We start from the raw sequence: 17,053 nt of genomic DNA on the forward strand, positions 1-17,053 counted from the left end.
AGGGCTTATTTTTTGCGCGACCAGTTGTCCTTTGTAATGACATCACTCAATATATCATAAAATGTATGGCGTAACCAAAAAACACTATTTTTGTGGGGAAATTAAAACAAAAAACTTAATTTTGCTAATTTTGGAAGGTTTTGTTTTCACGCCGTACAATTTATGGTAAAAATGACGTGTGTTCATTTATTCTGAGGGTCAATACAATTAAAATAATACCCATTATTATATACTTTTATATTATTGTTGCGCTTAAAAAAAAATCACAAACTTTTTAACCAAATTAGTACGTTTATAATCCCTTTATTTTGATGACCTATAACTTTTTTATTTTTCCGTATAAGCGGTGGTATGGGGGCTAATTTTTTGCGCCATGATCTGTACTTTTTTTTGATACCACATTTGCATATAAAAAAATTTTTAATATATTTTTTATAAATTTTTTTTAAATAAAATGTATTAAAAAAGTAGGAATTTTTGACTTTTTTATTTTTTTTCGTTCACGCCGTTCACCGTACGGGATCATTAACATTTTATTTTAATAGTTCGGACATTTACGCACGCGGCGATACCAAATATGTCTATAAAAAAAGTTTTTTACGCTTTTTGGGGGTAAAATAGGAAAAAACGGACGTTTTACTTTTTTATTGGGGGAGGGGATTTTTCACTTTTTTTTTACTTTAACTTTTACATTTTTTTACATTTTTTTTTTACACTTGAATAGTCCCCATAGGGGACTATTCATAGCAATACCATGATTGCTAATACTGATCTGTTCTATGTATAGGACATAGAACAGATCAGTATTATCGGTCATCTCCTGCTCTGGTCTGCTCGATCACAGACCAGAGCAGGAGATGCCGGGAGCCGGACGGAGGAAGGAGAGGGGACCTCCGTGCGGCGTTATGAATGATCGAATCCCCGCAGCAGCGCTGCGGGCGATCCGATCGTTCATTTAAATCGCGAACTGCCGCAGATGCCGGGATCTGTATTGATCCCGGTACCTGAGGGGTTAATGGAGCACGCCCGCGAGATCGCGGGCGTCGGCCATTGCCGGCGGGTCCCTGGCTGCTATCAGCAGCCGGGATCAGCCGCGCATGACACGGGCATCGCTCCGATGCCCGCGGTTATGCTTAGGACGTAAATGTATGTCCTGGTGCGTTAAGTACCACCTCACCAGGACGTACATTTACGTCCTGCGTCCTTAAGGGGTTAAGGGACACTTAAATCACACATTAGATCTCAAAGAACAGTTCATTCAAGTTGAAAAGCTTTACTGATCTAAATTGTGTATTCATTGCAATCAAAATCAACAGTATCAACAGTGGGAATCAAAAGAGCATTGAAAATCAAAGTGAGATACTGAAATTCCAGGCTGATCCAATTGACATGAATTTTATTACTGCAAATCTTAATATGAAATACCAGTGTCTATGGCTCCCACATTCCTGTATGCGCTCCTGATAACATGGCTGACAGTGTACTGGGGATCTTCTCCCAAATCTTGGACTTGTTGTCACTTTCATTTGCACCAAAGTAGGATCCACAGTTTCTTATACTAACATGACAGATTAATATGGCAGAAGTGTAACTGGTGTTATGTAATACTGTGGTGCTTACATATTCCCTTAATTTTTCTGAGCAGTGTACATTTCTTCTGTATAGGTTGCAGAAAGGCAAAAGTAGTATTACCTGCTGGCTGATCTGAGTCTGCTAGAATAGAATACTTGGCTATTAGAGGAGGGTGCTGTGCAGGGGTTTCTATTGCATGACATTTATGGGTCATAATTGAATGTTAACAGATGCCTTTACAGTAGCTCTTTGGCATTGTGACTCATCTAATTTTATTCTTCCTGATTCTCTCCCATCTTCTGGTTCCAGGGTTGCTATGGTCCGGTTCTATAACTCTCCCAACATGTTACAAGGTTTCCAGTATCATACACGTACTCTTCGCCTCTTCCCTCGCCCCGTGGTGGCTTTCCAGGGTTCATCCTTCCTGGCTTCTCGTCCCAAGGCTTCTGTCTTTTGCGAGAAACTTTCCAAAACACAAGCAGTGGAGTACTTTGGAGAATGGTCTCTAAACCCCACTAATTTTGCCTTTCAGAGGATCCACAACAGTAAGTCCCTTTCTGTCTTTTCTATATCTAGCTGCCTTCCTCCTGCTCTTTATACCACTGTTGTTCCTCACTCCCCATTCAGATATGTTTGACCCAGCATCTATTGGAGATAAGCCTAAGTGGTATGCACACCAGCTGCAGCCCATCCATTATCGTGTTTATGATGCGAATTCACAGCTTGCTGAAGCACTCAGTGTCCCAATGGAACGGGATAGTGATTCAGATCCTACTGATGACAGGTGTGTTGTCTTTTTTCTTCTTCTTTCTTTTAATAGATAAAACAAAGCAAATCTAAAGAGGTATTCCAGCTTTTCTTTAAAAAATAAAAAATGTTGCTGAGGCCACATAAAAATAGGAAAAAAAACTATACTTACCTACATACAGTCCACTGATGGTCCTCCGCAGCTCTGGTTCTGCTCCTTCCAGTCCCCCTATCTCCTGTTTTCTTCCTGCTTCTGACACAAGTGCTTGTGCAGAACCTGCATGCTTAGCCGATCACTGGTTAAGACAGGACACTGCTGTGGACAGTGATTGGCTTAGCGGGCACATACTGCACTTAATGCTCATCTTGAAAGCAGGAGCAAGACAGGAGACGAGAGATTAGAAGGAGCCAAACTATATCTGCAAGGTACTGCAGGTAGGTAAGTATAGGTTTATTTTTCTATTTTTATGCTGCCCCAGCATTATATGTTTTTTTGTTTGTTTTTAAATGCCAGTATGCCAATTTAGCCTTTATGTAGATTTCCATCAACACACTTATGTTTGCATTAATAATTGGAGTTAAATCATTGCATGTTTTTGTGCAGTGTCCTATGACTGTACCCTAATGGCTTATTTTGTTTTGTAGTGGCAGCGACAGTGTAGAATATGATGACTCCAGCTCTTCATACTCTTCCCTTGGAGATTTTGTCAGTGAAATGATGAAATGTGACATAAATGGTGACACACCAAGTGAGTATATCAGACCTGATCAGACTGATGAATATACTGTATGTTTAGTTCATCATCACTATGTATATTACCTACAGATGTAGACCCTCTAACACATGCAGCATTGGGAGATGCCAGTGAAGTGGAATTCGATGATTTCCATGAGTACTCCGGAGAGGTGGAAGAATCGGCACCGGATAGTGAGAACTCTCCTGATAACAACCAGCCGCGGTCAAGTTCTAGTACCACAGCCAGCAGCAGTCCCAGCACTGTTATCCATGGAGCCAACACAGTAAGTAGGCTATTGTATGATTTTAAGAGCACATGTCCACAATTCTGGTTCTCAAGTCCTCAGACAGTTCTCTTCTCCTCTTTCTGTTGTCCATGCTTAGTGTGGCACACACAGACACACAATGCAAAGCGAGAGAATTCATTTTTGTATCTGCTTTCAGGTGTGATTTTTATATTTCCCACACCTGTTACTTGCCCAAGGTGAGTTTAAAGGAGCATCACATGCTTGAAACAATCTTATTTATCCACAATTTTGAAAGGGTGCCAATAATTTTGTCCAGACCAATTTTGGAGTTTGGTATGACATTATGTCCAATTTCCTCCTTTTTTTGGTTTAGTTCCAATACACACAAAGGGAATAAACATGTGTACAGCAAAACATGTGTTACTGCATTCCTTTTCTGTGAGAAATACTTAATTTTCTAGAAAAACTTAAACATTTACCGCCATGACTGTATATATGATTACATGGTACTATTCCACTTGCCATATCATGTTATGTGGTTTGTAGGGGTTGTTACTGGTGCCTCTGTTTTATAATATTTCTTTTTATACAGTAACTGTTTATGATTTTTATAATAAAGATTTCTGAATTTTGATTAATTGTGTGTGTGATAGTGTTCATATATTTTGGAGTATATGGTCTGTTTACACTTCACTGACTTACTCTTACAGGGGTTGTGGATACCCTGATTGTCTCTTTTCGTGTATAATTGATTGGACATTTTCAATGGATAGAAAGATGCCCTGTTGAAAATGTATTCATATATCTCTAGAAGATAACAGAGGAATAGCTAAACACAACAGGGCGTTTCAAAATGGAAACTAATGACAATATTCAATTATATATCTGTTAATATTCTAACACAGATATTTAATTACTTATTTTTACTGTTATTTCAGCAAGAATCTGCCGATTCCACTGAGCCTGATGAGAAGGTTTTAGGGGTCCTGCAGAATCACTTACCTGCCTTGCCACCCTCATTCAACCGACTGGTTATGGAACGACGTGAAAGTGAGGCATCTATCGGTGGAGATATACGAAGACGCGAGTATGACAATCCCTACTTTGAGCCACAGTATGGATTTCCACCAGAAGAGGAGAACGAAGATCGGGAGGAAAGTTACACCCCAATGTTTAATCAGGCTGTCAATGGTACCCGGTAAGATACTTACTGATCCTAAAGGAGAGCAGGGGTTATTATTTACTTATAGGTCAGGGAATGCGTTTGTAGACATATTTACTAAATGCTTCAACCAGTCATGCTCATTTTCAACTGTCATGTGACCGCACAATTGGGGAGATTTATGAAAACCTGTGCAGAGGAAGAGTGATGCAGTTGCCCATAGCAACCAATCAGATTGCTTCTTTCATTTTCCACAGGCCTCTTTAGAGGCCTGTGGAAAATGAAAGAAGCAATCTGATTGGTTGCTATGGGCAACTGCACCACTCTTCCTCTGCACAGGTTTTGATAAATCTCCCCCAATAACTTTGAATCTGCTGTCAGAAAATACTGGTAAATTGTTAACTGCATGCGCCAAAAACCTGGTGCAATTTGGGCAAAAAAAAAAACTAAAAACATGCTTTACATGACTTTCGCCACTTTTTTAATGTGTTTTTTAGACACTATTGTGTCTCTCTCAACAAGGAGTGTAGCTTAATAAAAAATTGACTTTAGTAAAGGGAGCATAGCTTAAATGCACCAAAATGTGCCATGTGTTGGTGCATATTTTGGCATGAAACTAAGCAACTTATTGATGGTGCAAGCTAGGACTAGACAGTCTAAAGATGTGCCAGATTTTAAAACAACCTCTAGCCAGTATTAAAAACCTGGTGCATTTTCAGATTGTCTAGTCCAGTGTCTTTTCCAAACAGCCTTAGACTGTCCAGGCATGCTGGGAGTTGTAGTTTTGCAACAGCTGGAAAACACTAGTTTAATCCAACTTTACACTGTCTTAAGAATTAAGACAGTTTTTCATTCTCTTCCCCCTATGTATTCATAGCAGCATGACTGGAGCTCTGGTTCAATATTTTTAAGCAGCTATGTAGTACTATGGCAGGGAAAATGCCGTACTGCCTGCAGGTCCCCTGGCAAAACCCTTTTCTTTAAAACCAGTAGTAGCTGGTTTTAAAGAAAACTTAGGTGGGCCCCTTATACTGGGGTCCCAGGGGATATTTTATTCATTTTTCTTAGTATAGGGGGCAGGGATGCGTACTCCGGTCTTATATATGCAGTGTCTGGATTCCGGGGACCATGGGGCAGCTCTCCTTCCCCTCCCCTTTGCCATCCCCACACTGCTTACTCACTTTCTTTCGGATCCGGCACACCGAACGCAGCGCCTATCAGCTGGGCTGCGGTCACACGGCCGGCTTCACAGTCTACTTTAATTTTCGCCCACTTCTCGGGCATGTCATGCAGCAAGCAGGAAATTCATTGAGGCTACGGCCTGGTCTGGCACTTAACTCTGCCCACTCTTCGCATCGGACACACTGGAGGGGCTACCGGCCTCCTGCTGCCGGCCAATGATCTCTCTCTGCGTGCAACAGGGGTCACTGATCCTCCGCATGCTTTGGGGGGGGGGGGGGGGGTCAGCTTCTGTACTCCTTCCTCTCCTCTTCCAATAGGGTCCATCTGGGTGCAGAGTCCACCCCCCCCCCATGGTCAGTACAACCTGCTTCTTCTTCCTGCCATTTCTCCTCAACAGCTACCTGCCTCTTCATCTCTGGACACAGGACAGCTACAGCCTGCTTCTCAGCTCCAGGCGACCACAGCCTTAGTCACCAATACGCTTGCGTGGGCTGCAAGACCAAAATGGCTGGTGGTCACACTGAATCCACCTGTGCCGCCTGCTCCACCACGCGCACCGTCCATCCTGTGTTTGTATCTCAGGAGGTCACCCTGGAATGTGCCGTGTCCACCCCTCCCCCAGAGTTTGTTTCTTCCCTTTCTCAGTCAATCTCGGACCTGGCTAGGTCTCCAGATCAGTGGCCTCTGCTTTGGAGTGGTCTTCCCTGCGCACGACCCCCAGAGAATCCTGCCCAGTCTCTCCTGATCCCCATTTCCAGCACTCTCGCCAGCTCCCTAAAAGTGATTTCGTCTGGCTCTTCTCCAGTGTCACGCACTCTGGATAGACATTCTTCCCGTAGATCTTTCTCCTCTTCCACAGCTGTCTGGCAGCACTCCCTCTCTAGGGGCTGCTCCCTCGGTGACCATCACTGGTCCCCATCTTCTTGTTCTAACACACCTCAATCTAAGGCTACTACCACACGCTCACACTCTCCCTGGGAAGTAGTGAATGACGGGTCGGAATCCACCTGGGATCATGAGGACCACTATGCCGTGGATGGCTTGGGGTCAGCCATCAGAGACACTTTTCATCTGAAGGACCCAAGAACTTCGGATCCTGATCCGGAAGTTTCTTTTCGCCACTCTCTGCATTCTCCCAAGGCTTTCAGTTGGCCGCGTCTTGTAAGCATCCAGACAAATGATTCCAGGGAACCAAGAAGATTCAAGCTTAGTTTCCCTTTCCTCCGCATCTGGTTTCCAAGTGGACGACACCACTTGCAGTTGATCCTCCAGTTTCTCATCTGTCCAATTCTACTACCCTGCCCCTGGCGGACGCGGCATCCCTTAAGGATCCTGTGGACAAGAAGATCGAGAACTTGGTGAAATTTGCCTTTGAATCGGCAGGTTTGTCCTTGTTACCCACCTTCGCATCCACTTGGGTGGCCAAGGCAGTTTCGGTTTGGGCTTCTCAGCTACGGCAGGGCATCCTGTCAGGCGCACCTGGGGAGGACTCTGCGGGTCTAGCTCGCCAACTCTCTCAGGCCGGAGACTTCCTCTGTTCAGCGGCCCGATGCACGGCTTTTGCCTAGGGTAATTTGGTTGCGATTCGTCGCTCCGTGTCGCTGAAGGCGTGGGATGCTGCTTCGAAGAAATCTTTCTCCGGTTCTCTTCTCTTTGGGAAACGCCTAGATGAAATTATTTCCGAAGCTACTGGGGGTAAAAGTTATCTGCTGCCGCAGAACAAATGTCGCCTCTCCGATCCCCGTCAGAAGGCGGCTTCCTTTCGGTCCTTTGCATCGGGTCGCCCTCCCAAACAGGCGCACTCCCAATCTCGGAAAGCCCCTTCTTTCAAAGCACGTCCTTCCTGGAAGTCAGACAACCGTTTGGGCAGTTTCGCCGCCAAGTCTGGTAACCGCAAGCCTTCCTCCTCCTGAAAGGATGTCCCCACCTGTGCCCTCTTCTTGGGTGGGGGGTAGTCTATCTCTTTTCCGGGACGTTTGGTTAGCACAGGTTAAGGACTCCTGGGTCCGGGACGTCATATCTGATGGTTACCGGATAGAGTTTGCTTTCCTTCCGGGTCTCCTTTTTGACATGGCAGCCGCCCGTGTTCCTCTTCCATTGGATAAGCTGCGCTTCCTCTCTGGTTCCGATTCGCTTCTGCATGGAGGTACTGGGCGGGATGGTGGGGGCCATGGAGGCGGTCCCTTTCGCCCAGTTTCGCTATTGCCCTCTCCAGCTGGCCATCTTGGCCCGGTGGGACAAGTTGCCGTCTACTGTGGATCGACGGATTCTTCTGCCCCCCCCTCCGTTCGTTGGTCTCTTCTGTGTTTGCTACACTCTTCCCTCCTCCTGGGCGGTTGTTTCTTCCTCTCCGCTGGCAGGTCGTCACGACCGATGCGAGTCTCCAGGGTTGGGGAGGTGTGTTTCAGGGCCGGGCGGTCCAGGGTCCGCTGGTCCCCTCTGGAGGCTCACCTTCCCATTAATCTTCTGGAGCTCCATGCCATCTTTCTTTGCCTTCTCGACTGGGAGATTCTCCTTCAGGGTCGTCTGGTTCGTGTCCAATTGGACAACGCCACGGCTGTGGCATATATCAACCGCCACTCGAGTTCTTACCCTCTCGGCAATCCACATTCCAGGTGGGGAGAATTGGGAAGCGGACATTCTCAGCCGCTCCTCCGCAGACTCGGGGGAGTGGTCTCTCCACCTTGAGGCGTTTGTGCAGATCTGCGATCTTTGGGGGACCCCAAATGTGGATCTCTTCACGTCCCACCACAACAGACAAGTTCCTTGCTTTGTCGCGAGACCCTCTGGCTCTGACGTTAGATGCAGTTGTCATCCCGTGGTCATCCTTCCATCTTCCTTACCTCTTTCCGCCTCTCCCTCTTCTGCCCAGGGTTCTGAGGAAACTCAATATGGAGGGCGTTCCCTCCATTCTGGTGGCTCCAGACTTGCCCAGGCGCGCGTGTGGTACGCCGACGTAATTTGGCTGGTCACCGACGTACCACTGCTTCTTCCAGTTTGCCCCAGTCTGCTCTCCCAGGGTCTTCTCTGCCACCCCAGTTTACTGTCTCTGCATTTGACGTTGTGGCGGTTGAAACTGCGATTTTGAGAGCTCAGGGGTTTTCTTCCGGGGTGATTCGCACCATGCTTTGGGCTCGGAAGGCTTTCTCCACTAGAATTTACCACCGTACTTGGCGGGCTTATTTCCGGTGGTGTGAGGCTCAGTCCATCTCCCCGGACGTTTTTCTTTCCTTTCTGCGCCTTCTTGATTTTTTGCAACCCGGTCTGGATCAGCGCTTGGCATTCAGCTCTCTTAAAGGTCAAGTGTCAGCCCTTTCTATTCTGTTTCAGTGGCCCTTGGCTTCCAATTATCATGTCCGCACCTTCTTGCAGGGCGTGGCCCATGCGGCGCTGCCATACAGGTCTCCAACTCCTCCTTGGGATCTCAACCTGGTTCCTAGCGCTTTGAGGGAGGCTTCGTTCGAACCTCTCCGGGACACCTCTCTTCGTATCTTTCACGGAAGGTTGCCTCCCTCATCGCGATTACCTTCATCAGGAGGGTCTCCGAGCTGGCGGCTCTCTTGTCGCTCTCCCTTCTTGGTCCTTCATCGGGACAAGGTAGTTTTTCGGCTGCCTCCCTCCTTCTTGCCCAAGCTGGTTTCCCCCTTTCACATGAACGAGGAGATCATTCTTCCTTCATTTTGTCCGTCTCCATCCAACACTAAGTAGCGTTCCCTACATAGTCTGGATGTTGTTCGAGCTGTCTGGATCTATCTTTCTGTCCCCTCCTCCTTTCGGCAGGGTGACTTTTTCTTTGTGATTCTGGAGGGTGGTCGCAAGGGTCTTCTGGCTTCCAATGCAACCATTTTGCGGTGGATCCGTTCTGCCATCTTGGAATCAAACTGTGGTAACGGGAAGGTCCCAACTTTTCGGGTGACTGCGCATCCCACCCGTTCCGTTGGGGCTTCTTGGGCGCTCTGCAATAGGGCTTCAGCCTTGCAAGTCTGTAAGGCGGCCACCTGGTCACACCGTGTGCACACGTTTGCGTCAGCTGACGCTGGTTTGGGTCGCAAAGTGTTGCAGGCGGGAGTGGCTCAGTCTTCTGCCTGATTCTGAGTTGGGTATTTTTCCCACCCCGGGGACTGCTTTGGTATGTCCCAAGGTCTCTCTGGCCCCCAATGGAGCCGGACGAGAAAAGTAGATATTTTATGCTTACCATAAATTCTCTCTCGGAGGATCCATTGGGGGACACAGAGACTGTGGATATATCTTGCTTCTACTAGGAGGCCTACACTAGGCATACAAAAAGAAAGTCGGCCCCTCCTGGCAGGATATTCCCCGCCTACTGACCGTGAGCTAATCAGTTTAGTCCCAAAGCAGTAGGAGAGGTCCAACAGAGAAAGAAACCAGCAGGCGTCCAAGGGAACCAGACAAAAAAGGAACCGAAAACAACCCATATGACAGAAAACCGAACCATAGCAACAAACACAATGGGTGGGTGCTGTGGCCCCAATGGATCCTCCAAGAAAGAGATTTTACGGTAAGCATTAAAGAAAATCTTTTTTTTATTTATTAATGATTTAATTAGGACATTAGCATCTGATGAGATCTTGTATAAGCAAGCTGCTACTGAAAACTTGTTACATATTGTCATGTATATTTATTGGTTGCCATTTATTGTATTGGTTAAACCATTGCCTGCAATTGTGATTTTGTAACCACTGCAGATACACTGGCTACTTACTTATAAAAAAATATATATATATTGCCACACCTACCTACAGGTTGTGTATGGTTTGCAGAGGAGACCTATTTACCTCATAGTAGCCGACCTGCAATACCAGACACAACCAATGGCCAGCTGTGGTGCAGCTAGGTTTTTGTAAACTCCTTTTTAAGTGTTTTTCTTTACCAAGACTTTTGTAAAGCAATACATTTGAGAGGTCAGTTGAGTAACATTGTCTGCAACTTTCGAAATTTAATTTCTTCTGTGTCATCTCCTCTATCATTTGTCAGATCCCAGAAGCCTCTTCTACGACCAAACAGCCTGAAGCTAGCCAGTGATTCTGACGCAGAAACAGATTCTCGAGGGAGCTCGCCTACCTCAACCGTGTCCAACAACAGTAGCAATAATGAAGGCTTTGGAGGGATTATGTCCTTTGCAAGTAAGTGTGCCAGTGGGAATGTTACCAGAATGTCAGATTGGGTATCAGAGCTTTGCTTCACGCTGCTAGATCTTAAAAGCAATTACATTGAGAACTGTAATTCATACTGTGTTGGCACAGAGTGTAAAGTGGAATGTCAACTCTATGTAGATCCTGCACTATGAGCTAAGACTGCTTTCTCCTAGTGAAGATTGGGATGTAAAGGGTTATTCCCATCTTATAAAGTGATGACTTATTGCTATGATATTACATTGCGTTATGATTAATGGTGGGAATCTAACATCTTGGACCTCCACCAATATTGAAAATGAAGGGAAGCGAAGCACTGGTGTAGAAAGCATCCCTTATATGTTTTCCCTGATGCTGATCCCCTGTACAGTGGGTGTCCAATGCTGTGGTTTGCAGGGAATAACCGTAAAAAGAAAGAATGCTAAACAAGGACCAATAGATGGGTCCCAGAGTTTAGACCCACATTAAGTGGTGGCATATCCAATTGATATGCTTTCAGTTTATAAAACTGGAATAAGCCTTTAGGGCAGGGTCAGATGGGGCAGGAAATATGCTGCGGATGGGCCCCGTGTGCCCCTGCCCTTAGAGTATGTTCTCATGTGCATATTTTTCATCACTGACGTCACTGTGTAGCCTTGTCTTAATAAGACACAAATGTCTTGTCACTTTCAGTTTTTTTCCAGTCGAGAAAAGGAGTGCTCTTAAGCTTTAATAACTCTCTCTCTTTTTCAGGTAATCTATACAAGAGTCACAGTAGTAGCTTCAGCTTGTCAAGCTTAACCCTTCCAACCAAGGGCAACCGAGATAAGGCTACTCCATTTCCCAGCTTAAAAGGTAAGTACTTTCTTTACCTAAGTAAAGGTATGATATAGAGACATATTTAAGTGTAAGAGGTAAGTGCTCCTAGTAGATATGTAGAGTAGATGAGGACTAGACTGCTCTTGGTGACCATGTGACGGTAAGTTGTTCATTTATAGTTCTGTATGTTTTGTGGAGGCTGATGGTTTTGCCTGTGCAGTATTTGGGGACATTTGATCATTTCCATGAATCATGCATTGCACCCATCTCTTCCACGTCTTTTGTAGAGTGGGGTTGAAGTGTGATCACTGACATTTGTGTTTTGCAATTCCCTTATTATTTTATTTTTGTTTGCTGCATGCTTCTCCCACTTGGGGTTCAAAGGTCAGCAGGAAGTTTCTGGGGAGTTGGGAAAAGGTTAGTATATGAACTGAAATATCTTTGGTGTATTGACTGTAGTGAACAGCCAAAGACCGCTTCCAGTGGTGTTGTGTAAAAACACAGTGTGCGTGTAAAGATTGTTACTGCTCGGTCATTAGAGTGCACATTAGGTATTTTACCATATAATCTGCAGCAGCATTTCCCAATCTGTGGTTATGCAGATAGCACAAGACTACCTCTACAATCCCCTACTACAAGTACTACTATCATTCTCTTACAGCCTTAGGCATAAGAGTACCTGTAGGGCAGTGTTTCCCAACCTGTAACTCTTCAGCTCTTGCAAAGCTACCACTCGTGGCTTGGGAAACGCTTATCTACAGTAATCTGTCAATTGCAGAACAGCACAGTACATAGTTTTAAAAATCAAAATTTTTTCCTAGTTTGTCTTGTTGACTCTCAATGTGAAGAGAGAACATAGTGGGGACTTCCATAAGTATACATTTTCAATGAAGTGCGTAAATTGACCCTTTTAACCACATGTGATACCGATATGTTATCTCTATTGCTTTAAGGCCAGTTATAGCCTCTCTGGTCAGTGCAGTTTTGTCAGAAGCTGTTCTAATACCAATAAACAAATTATGACAGCCCTATTAGAAGATATGGACTGTACATTTATAATAGGATCCCACCTGGTGTTCAGATAAGAATTTTATATTAGGGAGTTGCGACTGATGTCATTTTGTAAAGTAATCACAAAGCTGGATCCAAGAGCTTTCATGTAATATTTTTGCTTGTGTTCAATTTCTGTTGAGAGCTGTCATCTTATATTTAGGGCGGCAATCTGTGGCTTTTACTTTAATCTAGTTTTAGTCATGTTCACACATTGCATACTTCTGCAAGAAAGTGCAGCATAATGCATTCACATACAGCGTATCGACAGCAGATTGCATATTCTGTGCATAAGTGCATTTTGTTGTAGATTTATTATTATTATTTATTATTATTATTATTATTAATAATAATTATGGATGCACCGAAAGGGAGATTTTGGGCCGAAACCGAAAATTTTGGCTATGCTTAGACGAAAACCGAAACCGAAAATGCATTGCCCCGACCACTTTTTTCAATATAGTTTTTGTAAAATTATATTATCAGAATTTTTTAGTTACTGATGTACTTGAAGGGAGATGTAGGGTGGCTATAGAAGGTACTGGCCGAGCTTGCAGCCACAGCACTGCCACTCACCATACATTGACTCCAGGACACAATATAGGTGTACACACCTATCTGCTTGCTATGGGCAACTATGCCATTTTTCCACAGCACGTTTTGATAAATCTACCCCTTATATCTTTAAAAAAAAAAAAAAAAAAATGTTCTGCTTAAAATGTTCTTTTAACCCCTATAACTTTCTTATTTTTCCATATACAGGGTTTTATAGGGGCTAATTTATTGTGGTGTGATCTGTATTTTTTTATGGGCACCATTTTTATTTTGATGGGATTTTTTGGATCACTTTTTTTCCCTGCTACATTAAGTGAACAAAAATCAGCAATTCTGGCCACTGGTATTTTTTATATATATTTTTTTAAGTGTACGCAGTTGACTGTGCGGTTTTATTAACATTATATTTTTAATAGTTCGGACATTTATGCACGCTGCATTACCAAATATGTTTATTTTTGTCAACTTTATTTTATTTGAAAGAGTGGGGGGGGGGAAGAAAGGGGTGATTTAAACTTTTATTTATTGCATTTTTGACCAATTTATTTTTACAATATTGTTTGTATTTTACAGTGTGCCTCCAGTTGTTGCAAAACTACCAGCATGCCCAGACGGCCCAGGGCTGTAGGGTATGCTGGGAGTTGTAGCTTTGTAACAACTGGAGGCACACAAATGTAAGTTTTTTACTTCTAGACACTGATCAGTGCTATATGCTATAGGAGCCTATTGCACAGCACTGATCAGTGTTATCAGTGCTCCACTACTACAAGCTGCTAAGGCCTGCATTATTGGAGGGTCTATCAGACAGGACAAAGGTAGGGAACCTCTGCCCATCCTTTCAGCTTATGGGGACCCCGCTGGTGCTCCGATCAGCTCCACCGAGATACCACAGATTGTTTTCAGGGTTTTAGACGTAGCGATCAACTCTTTGGGGGGAAGCCCTGTTGTGAATATAAGTTGAAAACCACGCCCCTATTTTAGGCCATGCCCACCAAAATTATCGGCAGGAAATCCCCTTAGCCGAAAAGGCCGAAAGGGGCATTTTCGGCCAATAATTTTCAGGGGCCAAAATTTCGGTGCATCCCTAATAATAATAATAATGGTGGTGTATTGTCATTATTATTATAAAACATTTTTTTATTTATTTCACCCTGTATGTGAATTAATTTATTCAGTTTCAGATATAAAATTCTCCTGAGTAAATCAGTAAGGATTGACAAAGCTAATGCAAGTGGAGCAATTGCCCATAGTTAACAATCAGATCTAGTTTTTCAGAAGAAAACATAGATGGCTCACTCTTTTTAGACTAATCTTTTTTTTTTTTCCTTTTTATTCATAAATCCCTAGACTCATACCTCATACACAAGTATTTTGTTGACTGGGTTTCTGGGATCAGCCATCTCATTACCCATCTCATTACTTGAGCACAGATTTGGCCTTGTGGGATCAGGTTTTATATTGTAAACCGTAAGTGTATACAGTATTAATGGTCGGGAAATTTGTAGAAAATTTGTAGAATTTTAGAAGTCAGTGATAATGGGCTGGATGGGCTTGTAATGTTGTTTAACTGTGTTTTCATGTACGATAAGTAGCCTGTAGTCTGGGAGAAAGGGGGAGGGGGTTTGTTGTAATGTTCTCCTTCCAGCAGGTATCTAACAATGTAAGGTGCCAGCTGTATTCACTGATTGATTGGTTGCCACTAACCTTGCATTTTTTGTCCCAGTATTTGGGCTTAATACTATAATGGAAATAATTGCAGACTCCGGGCCCGCCCCTGCAGAAGGTGGGTGGCTTTAGCATGAGTTCTGCATGTTACCACTCCCAACATCCTCTCTGCCATCAACCATTTTGTCCTTCTCATTGATCACCATCTATCATATTCAGTGCCTTGTGCTGATTGTTTATAGTCTTAGTAGTTTGTTTTTGTTTTGTTTTTATCCCTATAGGTCACCTCTTTTTCTACTCATGTGACAGCAGTCTCTGACCTCCATGTTTTCCACAGGTCATGGGTTGTTGGCCTGTTACCCATGGTCTTTCTATCCTCTGTATTTTCCCTCCTTTGCTTAACTGAGCAGTGAATTTGAAGCTGCCTTAAATAAATGATCCTATCCCCTATGACTATTATTGTGGGATGTCAAATTCACAGTTTAGTCAGCTCCTTTCCTTACATTCTCTCTCTTTACAGCTTGACTCATTATTAAAGAGAATCTGTCACTACATTCATGCTGCCTGATCCAAGGGCAGCAAAAAAAACACTGACAAGGCCCCTTACCCCAGTGTTATATCATCAAACAGCCGCACCATTTCAAAGAAATTATAGTTGTAACTTCGGCCAAGAAGGGGGCTCTGAGAGATGTCTTCCTGTAGGGAGAGATCTAGTAGTCAGGCTGCCAGTGGCCACCATGATGACTTGGAGTGAATCATATTTCACGGTGATAAGCATCCTTGTCCATGTTTCATGTTGCCCATGGTTTGGACTACATGAATCTAGTGACAGACTCTGTTTAAAGACAGTTTCCCTCTAAAAAAAAAATCTTTGTTTTTACTGCTTATCCCAATGTGTAAAAATGTGATTCAGTTGTTGTATTGTTGCATCTGTTTTAGAAAATCTAGGTGCTTAACTGGGAATTCAAGGGGTTTCAAACATTATTATGCAATCACTTCCTGATCAGTGGGGCTTCAACTTCTGGGACGCTCCACAACCTTCACAATACCGCTCCTACCCAGCTCTTTTACAGGCAGCCGCAGTACAGTTCTAATCACTTGTAGCAGTTCCCTAGGCAACTGATGGAAGGAAGCTGCAATGTTACAAGAAAAAGCAGTCAGGATCTTTGTTCTTGAATCATGGAGGTCCCTGCTGTTGTGTTCCCAAAATCCCAATGTTATGGTATAGCCTAGCAGTATTCCATAAAATTAAAGCAATACCACTTTATATCAATGCCCTCGGACTTTTACAGTCATGGCCGTAAATGTTGGCACCCCTGCAATTTTTCTTGAAAATGAAGTATTTCTCACAGAAAAGGATTGCAGTGGCACGTTTTGCTATACACATGTTTATTCCCTTTGTGTGTATTGGAACTAAACCAAAAAAGTGAGGGAAAAAAAGCAAATGAGACATAATGTCACACCAAACTCCAAAAAATGGTCTGGACAAAATTATTGGCACCTTTTTAACTTATTTGGTTGCACACCCTTTGGAAAAAATAACTAAAATCACTCACTTCCTATAACCATCAATAAGCTTCTTACACCTCTCAGCCGGAACGTTGGACTACTCTTCCTTTTCAAACTGCTCCAGGTCTCTTATTGGAAGGCGCCTTTTCCCAACAGCAATTTTAAGATCTTTCTACAGGTGTTCAATGGGATTTAGATCTGGACTCATTGCTGGCCACTTCAGAACTCTCCAGTGCTTTGTTGCCATCCATTTCTGGGTGCTTTTTGACGTATGTTTGGGGTCCCTGTCCTGCTGGAAGACCCAAGATCTCGGAGGCAAACCCAGCTTTCTGACACTGGGCTGTACAGTTTGACCCAAAATCCATTGGTAATCCTCACATTTCATGATGCCTTGCACACATTCAAGGCACCCAGTGCCAGAGGCAGCAAAACAACCCGAAAACATCATTGAACCTCCACCATATTTCACTGTAGGTACTGTGTTATTTTCTTTGTAGGCCTCATTCCGTTTTCGGTAAACAGTAGAATGATGTACTTTAGCAAAATGCTCTATCTTGGTCTCATCTGTCCACAAGACGTTTTCCCAGAAGGAATTTGGCTTATTCAAAAATTTAGTCTTGTTTTTTTTTGTCTCTGTGTCAGCGGTGGGATCCTCCTAAGTCTCCTGCCATAACGT

The 17,053-nt window shown here is 43.8% G+C and overlaps 1 protein-coding gene across 38 annotated transcripts in view; it reads left to right on the plus strand.

The window, feature by feature from the left end:
• The window catches only part of MADD (MAP kinase activating death domain), a 140,168-nt gene that overhangs the window by 66,167 nt on the left and 56,948 nt on the right, over positions 1–17,053 (plus strand). For 36 of the 38 annotated variants that reach the window (XM_056526483.1, XM_056526501.1, XM_056526495.1 and 33 more), the window contains 8 exons: positions 1,882–2,117; positions 2,200–2,356; positions 2,965–3,068; positions 3,146–3,339; positions 4,242–4,501; positions 10,643–10,791; positions 11,533–11,634; positions 14,927–14,986. In XM_056526483.1, coding sequence (XP_056382458.1) covers positions 1,882–2,117; positions 2,200–2,356; positions 2,965–3,068; positions 3,146–3,339; positions 4,242–4,501; positions 10,643–10,791; positions 11,533–11,634; positions 14,927–14,986 — 1,262 coding nt within the window. The remainder of the gene's footprint in view (positions 1–1,881; positions 2,118–2,199; positions 2,357–2,964; positions 3,069–3,145; positions 3,340–4,241; positions 4,502–10,642; positions 10,792–11,532; positions 11,635–14,926; positions 14,987–17,053) is intronic. The other 2 variants (XM_056526494.1, XM_056526500.1) reach the window with 1 other exon arrangement.

Source organism: Hyla sarda, chromosome 6 (assembly GCF_029499605.1).
Source record: "Hyla sarda isolate aHylSar1 chromosome 6, aHylSar1.hap1, whole genome shotgun sequence".
NCBI lineage: Eukaryota > Metazoa > Chordata > Amphibia > Anura > Hylidae > Hyla > Hyla sarda.